At 38.6% G+C, this 12,490-nt stretch overlaps 1 protein-coding gene across 2 annotated transcripts; it reads left to right on the forward strand.

The window, feature by feature from the left end:
• Window positions 1-2,125: 2,125 nt before the first annotated feature.
• Window positions 2,126-8,357, forward strand: LOC146558361 (uncharacterized). Of its 2 annotated transcripts, XM_085248170.1 has the most exons (9): window positions 4,156-4,225; window positions 4,692-4,788; window positions 5,337-5,456; window positions 5,910-5,999; window positions 6,103-6,131; window positions 6,270-6,317; window positions 7,174-7,230; window positions 7,790-7,849; window positions 8,058-8,357. In XM_085248170.1, exons 2-9 carry the CDS (start codon window positions 4,773-4,775, stop codon window positions 8,181-8,183), a joined length of 546 nt encoding a protein of 181 aa, XP_085104296.1. In that variant the 5' UTR covers window positions 4,156-4,225; window positions 4,692-4,772; the 3' UTR covers window positions 8,184-8,357. The 2 variants fall into 2 exon arrangements, with proteins under 2 accessions (XP_085104297.1, XP_085104296.1); XM_085248171.1 differs by lacking the exons at window positions 4,156-4,225; window positions 4,692-4,788; window positions 5,337-5,456 and adding an exon at window positions 2,126-2,181.
• Window positions 8,358-12,490: the final 4,133 nt, after the last annotated feature.

Genomic DNA, 12,490 nt, shown 5'->3' on the forward strand with positions numbered 1-12,490 from the left:
CTGCTGTAACACAGGAATTTAGCACCGGCTGCCAAAGATGCCACAGCTAAATAAAGCAGCGCGGGTGTTACAGAAAACCTTTCTCACGTTATAAAAGGACAAAGGTGAAGATGATGGTCATTATGACTACAGACAGTCATCAGACCATCAGGTCAGAGGTCAACATTTAATTTTATTTTATTTATACAGCGCCAAATCACAACAACAGTCGCCTCAAGGCGCTTTATATTGTAAGGTAGACCCTACAATAACACTTACAGAGAGAAACCCAACAATCATATCTTCACATAGTACTTCCATTGTGTTGGTAATACATACAACACTAAGTAACAATCTTAGTTTCTAAGTTTATAAGGCTGTTTGGCAATTTTCAACCAATAAATTATTAGTTGACCTTTGTAATGGGGAAAATTTTGGTTTATCCTCATATTTAGATATAAGCATGCAGATGGCAGCGCAGTGGCAAAAGCCCTCCTATCAGAGATCATCTCCAGATGGGGTATCCTGGAGAAAATCACAAGTGATGATGGCACCCATTTTGTAAATCAGGCACTGAAAGAAATCAGTGTGAGAGTGGGGTTTAGATTACAAACACATTGTGCATGGAGGGGCTGTAGAAATAGCGAAAGACTCCTTGAAAACCTCCAGCACACCTCAGTCCCTATGAAGAGTTGTATGGATGAGCTGCCAGAATGGGGGCTGAAACCCCAAAGTGGACAGGCGTGTCTACAGAGCTATGTAACAGTGAACTGATTGTGTATTGTCAAAATCTCCCCAAGACTCTCTCGCAGATACACCAGACAGCGAAGGCAGTCCCTCCTAGAATGGCAGAGGAACCCCTGCACCCTTTCAAGTCAGGTGACTGGTTGCTGGTGAAAGGCGTAAGAAGGAAACACTCGAAGGCAAAACGCTGGTTGGGCCCATTCCAATTCCTGCTGACCACACAGACAGCAGTGAAGGTCGCGGAAAGAGGCAAGTTGATCCACGTCAGCCATTGTAAGCTCTTCACAGGAGAATTGCCTGTGACACAGAAAGTACAACCAGACAAAACACATTGGGCAGAATAATCCTCGCACCTCATCCAGGTAGTAGGCTACCCTCTACCTGCAATGATGTGCCAAACCGAGAAGCAGCCCTTGTGCTATTCACAGGGCTGCCTTGTGGTCGAGCCTCTGGGGAGACCTGCAGCTGAAGACCTGCAGCTGAACACCATGCCAAAGCCCAGAGACATCCGTACAATAGGAGGAACTGCCAACAAGCAGAGAGACAAATCTCTAAGTATGGCGGATGCCTTGAACTACACTATGTATACTCAACCACTCAAGATTTAAGTTTTGATCTGTGTAATGTGATTAATTGTAAGGGAAAGGGTGACAGTTGGAGAGGGTATGATTTGTATTTGTGTAGGCCACCAAGGGGATGGCCCGAACCTGGAGACCGAAGCTGGTGCAGTAGCTGGGACGATGTGTGGTCTCACTTGCAACCAAATTATTGGGGCCCAAACAAGGTACGAAATCTGCGCTTTTCTCATTAAAGAGAGGCCGGGTGGGACTGGGACCAGATCCAACCCCTTGCTATTGACCATAAATGGTCTGAAACAAAATCCCTGGTCCATCGCATATTCAGGACGATGTTATGATCTGTCTGAAGACTCATTTTACATGATTATCAGAGTAGACCAGGCAGGCACAGATAGCATGGGGATAATTAAGGTAGTTCTTCACTCTAAGGCGGAAACTGTCGGTGGGGGTTACATTCCAGTCAACGGCACTTCAGCACCACAAAGATTAAGGGGTGAATGTCACGGATTTGGCCTACGAGACCTCCAGAGACCTATTTGTGAGGTATGTAAACATATCCTCACCAGAGGACATGATACAGGTAGAAACAGGGTACATAGATAAAAACACCTGGCTGGATTGGATAACATACACAGCCAGTACAAACAACATGATAGAGTGTGTGGCCTGCTCTACAGCGCGCCCCACACTGTTCACTGTGACTGCCCCTTTATTGTTCAGGGAGGACAGGCCAGGATTTGACTGCATGTTACAGCTCCACATGAAGGAGGAGGTGGGTCATGACTAACAAATTTTAAGTGCACTTTTCCCAGTAGTCAGGAAGGGTGTCACTCCTCCTCTGTTTTCCCCAAGGGCCGGAAATTACACCTGTTTAACCAGGGTAAGTGTCACCCCTATAGGAAACTCAGACGCTGCATGGTGCAATGAGGTCATAGATGTCACTGAATGGGCAAATATGAGCAGCATTAATGTTGCGCGTGCTGACCGCTCCTGGTGGTGTGGAGACAAGACCGTGAGAGACACTCTGCCCAGTGGTTGGTCAGGAACTTGTACTATTGTGAGATTAGCGCTCCCTATAGTGTTAATGGGATCTCATGCTACTGCAGAGACCGTTGTGAGTAGAACTGGTAGAACCATGTCAGAAGATTCTGATTTGACTAAAAACTCTCCAACTTACATAGATGCTATAGGCGTCCCTAGAGGTGTCCCTGATGCATACAAATTAGTTATTTCTTAGATGAAGGATGTGTGTGTGTGTCAATATGTCCTGGTGAAAAATGCTTAGCTATGCTTAATGATGTTTCAATATGTTATCTGCTAAATGTTAGATCGTAGAGGGACAAATTCTAGGAGGTTCCTGAAGCAATGTTAGTGGAAAGTCTTCCCTGCCCAGCAATAACCCAGGTGGGACGAAGTAAGCCCTTGTAGCTAAAAGATAGAGGGATAGCATTTTACATTTCCAATAAGTAGGATTGTGGGTTTGTGACTTACACGCAATTTAAAATTAGTTAGATATGACAGTGTGGTTGAACCTGATGCTTATTTTTGTCATGTGTATGGCACGCAAACAGAGCTGACATTAACCACAATGTCATCAAAACACCTCCTACCCTAGTACCCTAGTTCGCTTTCCTGACCTCAACAGACTGTTCTCTCTGTTGAGGTCGGGAAAGCGATTCCGCTCCCTGAAGACCAACACAGAGAGACTGAGGAGGAGCTTCTTCCCACAGGCGATACGGTCTCTCAATCACACCACCACACAGTACTGACCCACACATATGGTTCTTACACATACACTGGACTTTCTGGACTTTGGTTTTGCACAACACTGGTCACTATATTCTTCATTTCCGGTTAATACTTGTACAGCTGCTGTTATTGTGTATATATTTATTTATATTTAGATTTCTTCATACATTCTTATATAGTTCTATATTGTGTATTGTGTATTTTGTTGTACAGTTATTTTATTTTCAACTTTAATTTATATATTTATCTTTATCTTATTCTTCCCAGTTAAATTTACCCTTCATTCTAATTTGTGTTGTACAGTTATTTCATTTTTAACCTTAATTTATATTTTATTCCTTCCTAGTTAAATTTACCCTTTTTAATTTTTCATATTTATTTCCTATCTTATTCATAGCCTTTTCCTTTTTTGTTCTCTTTAGGTCACGAGCAGTTGTCCAAGCATTTCACTACATATCGTACTGTGTATGACTGTGTACGTGACAAATAAAAATTTGAATTTGAATTTGAGTTCTCAGAAAAAAATAATCTCATGACCACAGTTCTCAGACCACTAAAATATCTCGTCCGTGTTATCCTCTATAAAACATTAATGTGTTACATCTAGGAGTCAAATATGGTTTAGAAGTTCAACTCCCTCATAGTTCCGTGTGCTGTCCGTCATGCCATGAATCCTGCTGTTTAAAAAGCACAAATGTCAATTTTCCCAAAGAAGCACACATACTGTATAGTGACACGCTTTTGTGCTAGCTGGTTGAGTATATATGGTTAAAGGATAGAAATACCCTCATTATATTGTGTCGTAATGCTAATTTTGAAATATAAAAGTAATGCATGGTCGATTCATTAGAGACTAGTTCTGAAACAAAACATTTATATTCTTAAAATGTATTCATTCATCAATATTATGCTAAAAAAATACAGTGTGAATTCGATTTAAACAGGATATAAGTTTAAACTGAACAAAATGAAGACGTTAATGTGATCTGCCTAGACTGAAAACCACCAGTCACAATGAGGTGGAGACAGGAAGTAGGCTGGATTCTACACTTGTCTTGAGACACAAGTACAGCGACATTGAGACTTGAGGTTATAATAAAGAAGAAGACAAAGAAGCACAATGGTTGAATTTGCAATATTTAAAATTCTTCTTATTTTGATGCTTCTATTTACAGGTAAAGAAACATATTTAAAATATGTATCAAACCTATACTGACATTGCTAATGATGGTTCAGGACGTAATAGTCATGTAACTGAAACTGTTTACTATTTTTAGTTAACACGATGAGTTTAGGAAATTCTTGAACCATGTGCATTTTATATATATAAATATAAAATTATGCCCTACATACAATATAAAAGCTGTGTTTGAGTCTAACGTTATCATTTTCATTTATCTACTTTTGTCACCAGCAGTTACTCAAATGACCAAATTAAGCTCTAAAGTTGGAGGTGAAGTCATGTTGCCTTGTGTAAATGGAAAAGATTTTCACAATAGCTATAACAGTACTACTTGGCTCTTCAGTGGTTCAGGAAGCAATGAAACAGTGTCACTGTTTGAACATGGGCAGTTTAACGGTGGTCTCAGAGCTAAATCACACAGGTTGAGTGTTACACCGGACTATTCTCTGATTATAAAGCAGGTCACATCAGAGGATGATGGTCATTACACCTGCAGACAGTTCAAATCAGGAGAGCAATTTACAGACTCTTTGGTTTACATGTCTGTTATTAACAGTGAGTATTGACATTACTGTTTTCACCTTTAACTGCTTTGTTACAGCGCACTCAAAGTACAGTAAATAAGTACATTATCTTGGCCTATGCTGACACCTGTATATTTAATGAGAGCTTAAAAAAATCAAGGAAAAATCTGAACATTAACGCCTACAGTGAGTGGATCTAATAGCTCATTTATAATCATGGATAAGTTTTCTGATCTAATTAAGCTCAATATGTTCCCCTCCATGATTCAGTATAAAGATAAAACATTAGTTTTTATTCTTTACAAATGATTTAAAATAAAAAAATGTGATGATTTCACCAGTCTGGTCTATTTGTTCTGTTTGAGTGATTTACAGTATATACAAAGTATTGCATATCTTATAGTACAGTAGTGCTGTTGCATACAAGTGAGAATATGATAAAAAGTTTGAAGAGATTTCATACTGAATTGTTTTGTTTTTATATTGATAGATTTGTAATTTTTAGACCCATTGTTTTTTGTTTAATGACTGTAGATAGTAAATGTGTATATTTTCTCACTGGATTTTTTAACATTTCAGAAGGGGACACAACAAAAGGAATAATTACATCAACAACAACCAAAACTGCAATATCAGCAAATGCCCCTGAATCTAAAAGCGCTACATCAACCACAGAACCAGAGAAACCCTCAAAAACAGGTACAGTGTGAGCATCTAAAAATTAAAACTGTATGTGTTTATTTAATAAAAAAGCTGTTTCTGAGTAAATAATACAGATCAAACCATCACCAAAAACAGGGTTAACATTACTCTGGTAGCACATTGTCTCAATCAGGCAAAATGTTTTTTAAAAAACTAAAAATACATAAATTATTTCCACAATTTACATAGGCTGGAAGTAGCAGTCTTTTTTTTAGCAAGCCCTATCAACACTTATCAAATCTTATGAAATACTGACAGGTAGTGCCACGTGCTGCCATATTGCACAGGTGCAATTAGAGCAATAAGAAAGGGTATCTCTCTCGCTCTCCCATTTAGTGAAAATACACTGGATATAAATCATTTACCATGTTGATAACTGGTTTAATAAATACATAGTATTGTAATTAATAGCTATATTTTGTTAATTTCTGAATAAAATTTTTTTTCCAGTTCAAACCAAACACATGCTGATCATTTTAGCAGGTGGTTTTCTAGTACTCTTCATAATCCTGGCACTCATTGGATGGAAGAGAAATAAAAGTGAGAACACCACATTTATATTTGAGAAACACAAATATTTTTTTTAAATAAAGTTGTTGGACTTAAATTGTTGTTGTTGGAATTCCCTATTTTGTCTCTTTAGGGAACAAAACACAGAAGAGTGATGAAATTGTGAGTTTTAAACTGAATAGTCAAAGATGTTTATACAGCGAGGACTTCTATAGTTAATTTCTCTGTGGCTATAACATCACTTTATTTTAAGTATCAGTGGTTTAAATGAAAAATATCTAACAACCTCTATTTGTTCAGGAACTGAGCATGAATTACTGCGGTATACCACAAACCAGTCAGAAGGGGGTGAGATCACACACCAGTGCAAATTACACCTGTTTCATATTTTACTTATGATATATTTATCCTCTAACACACACACACACACACACACACACACTATACACTGAACCAATTATTAAAAGTAATGGTACTCATTACATTTCCATTTTCCTTAGTGTCAGGGGTAGATGGTTGGGTGTCCAGATACAAAGAATAATAATAATGGACTGGATTTATATAGCGCTTTTCAAGGCACCCAAAGTGCTTTACAATGCCACTATTCATTCACACACTGGTGGAGGCAAGCTACAGCTGTAGCCACAGCAGCACTGGGGCAGATTGACACCAGAGGGGCCGATGGCACCAGCACCAGAGGTGCCTCTGGCCAACACCAGAGGCACCATTGGCCCCTGGCCAACACCAGTAGGCGGTAGGGTAAAGTGTCTTGCTCAAGGACACAACGACCAGGATAGAGAGCCCAGGGATCAAACCAGCGACCTTCCGGTTACAGATGCACTTCCCAACCCCCTGAGCCACGGTCGCCCCTTACAAATTCCTTATAAATGTTTATAAGGAATTTGAAATCTATATAAAACTGACATCAAAAGACATTTTTTTCTCAGATTATATTTGACTGAACTATACTCAAATATATTTAAAAAAAAAAAAAAGTTTCCTGTTGCCTAAATGCAACTTCACAAAAAATGCAAATGATTAAAAAAATGTGTCACCTTTTTTGAATGGTGTTGGAGTAAAAGTACAAAATAGTTTGAAAATGGTAAAAAAGTATATACTATAAATGTACCTCTAGAAATTAAGTAATGAGGTGTATTTGAGTATTTATGTTCATTTTCTATATTTTTCTGACTTTACTGCGTAGGCTGATCCTGCTTACTATCATACCATTGGTAACAGAAACAAGACCTACAAAGCCCCAGTAAGCTGTCTCACTGGTTATACTTAATGTTAGTTTTGTTGCATGAAGACAAATTTCAACAATTAGAATTTGCTGTGTATAATTGTGTTGAATGAAAAAAAACTTACATTATGCGTTAGGATTTGTGTGTGTGTGTGTGTGTGTGTGTGTGTGTGTGTGTGTGTGTGTGTAAAACCCCTACAGCAGATTAAATCAAAGCATCAAGGGTGCAATGAACAAAAAAAAATAACACATCTCACACATGTTTGAAATTCATGAAGAACAAAAAAAGTATAAAAAGCAATGACTTCACCAGTCTGGTCTATTCAACTATTAAACTAGACTAGTTTATTGTCTCAAAAAACAAAATCAACATTTTTTAAGTATGTCCCTCTAAAATAAATAATAGATAATATCTATCTGCAATCATTACTTTAGAGATTTAAATGTCTGTAAATTCAATCTAGAAATCTTTCTGAATCTGCACACTAGGAAATACTAAAAGAAGGCACAGGTTAATCACAAGAAATTTGATATCAAAAATATTAACATATCACCTCTGGTTATTTTTAATGTCTAGGCTAATCCTGCAGTTGATGTTTCCTATTCCTCCATCAAAAAGTCCAGGAATAAAACCCAGGTAAGTACCAGTATTGATCAAGAACAAATCACAGCAGCAAAAATTTTGTATAGATATTTTTTTTTATTTCTGATGACTGAAAAATTATGCAGTTTTTTTATGTGTGTATTTATTATGTATTTATGTGTGTGTGTGTGTGTGTGTGTGTGTGTGTGTGTGTGTGTGTGTGTGTGTGTGTGTGTGTGTGCTGCTTTCCTATATTTTACAGGTTCAGAGTAATGACCATAAAGATGATGCACTGACTTTCTCCACCTTTGGCAAAGCCTCCAATAATGATAACAGGATCTACATGAACATGAAAAGCATACAAAAATCCAGGGGCAGTTATTTTTAATGATCAGAATATGCTTTATATTATTTGATATTACTGTGATGATCATTTAGGAACCTACATAAATCCTTTTTTTCCCTAAATGATTCATAAAGACAAATTTCAAAAATCAAAACAAAAAACAATAACTTATAATTGTAACATTTTTTCTTTTTCGGACATCTTATGTTTAATAAAAAAATGAGATATTTTCTGTCAATTTACTTTGCGTGATCTGAATTCCAAACTTTGCTAACAGCCAAAACATTTTACACTTTTAATTTTTTTGCTATATTTTGAATAAATACTTATATTAATCAGTGGCAGGGCGTGGCCTGCAGTGCCGCTGCAAGAGAGGTGGTCACACCTGAGCGTCATCCACAATCACGCCTCGCTGCCTTAAAGTCTGTGCTGTCTCTGCTGTTGTGTTATGTGTCGGGCTGTGTGCTGGAAAGCTAAACCCAGCTGCATGTGTACAGCAACGTGTGTGAAATTGATCAACAAAGAGAAACTGTAAAACATGTTCATGCAAACATCGTCGGGTCTGCCGTGATATCTTTACAATAGGACTTCTGCTCCTGAACCTCTGCGCACAGCTTCTGCAGACTGGGGCTGTACAATGTCACTTTCATCTTTACGCAGGACTGTAAGCTGTTGTTTGTAAGGCATGAGCGGTTTTTGTTTTTATCATTGTTCATGGTGGGGAATAGCTGCTCAAACACGTATGTGGATCCGAAGATCGACAATCCACAAATTAGGCATACTGTTAGGCAGCTCTCGTCAGAAGTAAATAAATCTGCACAGGCATCATTACATCTTCTATTTTCTTCAGATATTTTCCTTTTCTTTTTTTTTTACATTTCTCCATACTTGGCCTACCTGGGGTTGAAAGTCTCAATAAATGCACGGCGGGTTTCGGCTGGTATACCGGCTTCCACGAGTGTGACTCTTACTTTGAGCAACGAAAAATAATAAAATATAATTTTATTTTTATATTTCAAGATCATGATAATCCTTCAATTTAGAACTACAAGTTAAAAAAGAACTAACACAAATAAAATACAATTCAGCTACATACTTTTACAATTTATTCTCCCTAACCACAGGGCCACAGCATAAAGACTAAAGAGCCGCAGGTTGCCCACCCCTGGGCTAGGCAATGGTACTATCATGGCCTCTGTATGCCATGGCCCAAGCGATATATTCAGAGAACCCTTATTTTTTTGTGAAATACTTCCACCCTATTGAAGCAGGAAGTAAAACGGTGGGGCTCACTAGAAGTGAGAGAGCACATGGTACAGCAGGATGCTTATAATACATGATGGAAGAACAGCAGCACAAACTTCTCAGTCTGAGAGTTGTTTAGTTAACTGGATAAACTGGTTTAGATACAAAGAGGGAGGGCAGCATAGGCTCCCTGTGCCACGACTGAAAGAGCTGAACCCCAAGATGGACCTAGAAAGCAGATAAAGACCGAGATGCAGTTGATGTGCACAGCGTTTATTTACAATACCAAGGTAAACAGTGGAAGATTGCAACATGCGACTATTTACAACAGTGAGAGACTGTGGAGATATTTACAAGAATGTGACAGGAAGTGCAACAGTGAACAAAACTAGAGAATAAACAAATACATGGGAATCAATGGCTGAGAACGATTGAGGCACTATTTACATACACTATTACAAGGAACATGAAGTGCTATATACACACGCTGTGACTATAACCCTGAATAGGAAACAAGACACTAAATCTACATCAGGGCTAGGAATGGAGGCTGTGGGCTAGAGACAGAGTTAGAACCTGAGGGGACAGAGGTAATGAGCTGGTGTACAGGGTCATTGATGGCAGGTAGGGATGGGTATTGTTTAGGTTTTATCCGATACCAGTACCAAACCGGTACTTTTGAAACGGTGCCGGTGCTTAAACGGTGCTCGAACTGGTGTTTTAAAGAATGGAGAACACAAACTTTGTCCAAAAACCTCTCATAGTTAGCTGTTTTTTTTTGTAAAAAGATAACAATATTAGCCTTGCAGTTATAGGGCATATATTGTATCACTCTTGGCTGGAAGCAGTGCTTAAACACTGGAAAAAACACCAACTTTGTCCAAAAACCTCTCATGTTTAGCTGTTTCCCACTTTTTCTTTGGTCATTTTAGCCTTTTTGGCCAGGGTGAAGGGAGTATCTGCCATCAAACAAGAAGACAGCCGCATGTAACTATGACGGTGTTTGCTAGTTCACCTTACCTTATTAATGTAATAACGTGGTTAGCCTACTCAACGTAAATTACACACGAACAACATTAAGCTACTCACCAGAGAAGAACGGCTGCTGCTGCCATCATCATCCGTCATCAATTCTGCTACACTGGCAGGGCTAGGGGCCAGGACTCTCGTCTTCGGGTTCTTGGGGGATGTTGCTAACACCGGGTCGATAACAGGCACCACACCCACAGTAGATGTGCCGGTGTGAGGTCTCGCAGCAAGCTATCAAATATGGTGCATTTCTCGGCTTTTAAAAAAACGCCATGTGTCGCCAGGTGTTTCACCAGATTCGAGATGTTACCTCCTTTGCACAGTATCACCTTAAAGCACTTGTTGCAGGCTGCTGAGTTTGCATCTTTTGCTGTGAAGTACAGCCAGACTTTTGACCACTTCGCCTTGGGGATTTTTTTATCTGTAGGTCTGCTCTAAAAGAACGTACGTACCTGGGCCCGCCTACTATCCTTGCAAAGGTAAAATGATTGGCTAGAATCCAAAGTGTGTGACAACTCGGTCTGGTTACTACCGTTAATGCCATAATGGCACCGGATACCGGTACCCATCCCTAATGGCAGGTGGAGGTTTGTGAGAGGAGGAAGGCTAAGCTGGGTCTGGGTGAGTGAAGAAAAGGTGCAAGAAAAGGTTTTAACACAGTATTGCTTTCAGGAAATTTCTAGCTGAATATCATTGATATTATGCATGAACCTCTTCTTTTCTTTCTTCCTATTCTTTTAACATGGCAAATTTAGTGTATTTTTCAGACCCGTAACCTATCAAAAACCTATAAAGGTATTACATTTCTCTCTCTCTCTCTCTCTCTCTCTCTCTCTCTCTCTCTCTCTCTCTCTCTCCTTATTTATTTATTTTTTCTCAACAGTTCCATCTCAGCCATCCAGTTCCAGCTTCTCTGTTAGAGCTGGAGATGGAGTTACTTTGCCTGAGATAGATAAGAATTCAATTACCAACGTAAATTTGGTACGGTTCAGAAAGAAGCTGGATCTAAATCAGACACACTGAGTGTTACAGCACACTGTTCTCTGGTTATAAAGGTCACATCAGAGGATCATGGTCCTTACACCATGATTCAGATCAGGACAATCAGTTACAGACTCTCAGGTGGATGTTCTTAACATTGAGTTCATGGTCTGTCTGTATCATGGTGTTCCAGTCAAAGAAACATATTTACACAGAGATCAGTAATGTGTTTTGATATTACTGATGGTATTTATCTTTAAATAGGGTGAGTTTAATGCATATTTCAAGCAAACAAAAACTTTCAAATACAAATTTAAAAGACATATATGGCTGAAATTTATTTTCTCAAGCTGTCCTATTATCATTTTACTATCTCTTTAAAATAGCGATTAAAATTTGGTGTGTATATTTGTGATATCTAATGTCTCGTCACTCGTATATTTTTTCTTTATGTGTGTATTTGTTGAGCTTCTATCATCTGACATATTTCAAGTAGACATAACAAATGTGAAGAAGTGACCTGGTCTGTGTGGGTAACTGCACTTGACTGGTTTCGATCCTATTTAACTGATAGAAGTTTTTCGGTCAGGTCCGGTAGCTCTTTATCCACATCCACGCACCTTACATGTGGGGTCCCCCCCAAGGATCTATCTGTGGCCCAGTACTCTTTTCACTTTGCATGCTCCCATTAGGCTTTATTTTCAGGAAACATGAAATCTCATTTCATTGTTATGCCAATGTCTATCAAACCTACTTTCCTCTTAAAAAGAATTCTAAAGACTCTCTAAAAATGTTCTGCTAGACTGCCTTGTTGATATTAAATCGTCGTTTGCATTACATTTTTTGAATGTAAACGATCAAAAAACTGAGATTGTACTATTTGGACCTTCTGACCCTCGTTTTTCTCTTAACGGTGACCTAGGCTCTGGAAAAGTCCAGAACTCCCATTTCAAAAAAATCTGATTGTGTCCTTCATCTTTTTTCATTTAAGACACAAAGAAACTCTGTTGTAAAAGCCAGCTTCTTCCAGTTCAGGGCTCTTGCAAAAACTAAGAACATTTTTATCATTTGCTAACTTCGAGAAAGTGATACGT

This window comes from Mchenga conophoros, linkage group LG15 (assembly GCF_057382185.1).
Source record: "Mchenga conophoros isolate Kocher_MC1m ecotype Shallow Benthic linkage group LG15, M_conophoros_male_GT1.1, whole genome shotgun sequence".
Taxonomy (NCBI): Eukaryota; Metazoa; Chordata; class Actinopteri; order Cichliformes; family Cichlidae; genus Mchenga; species Mchenga conophoros.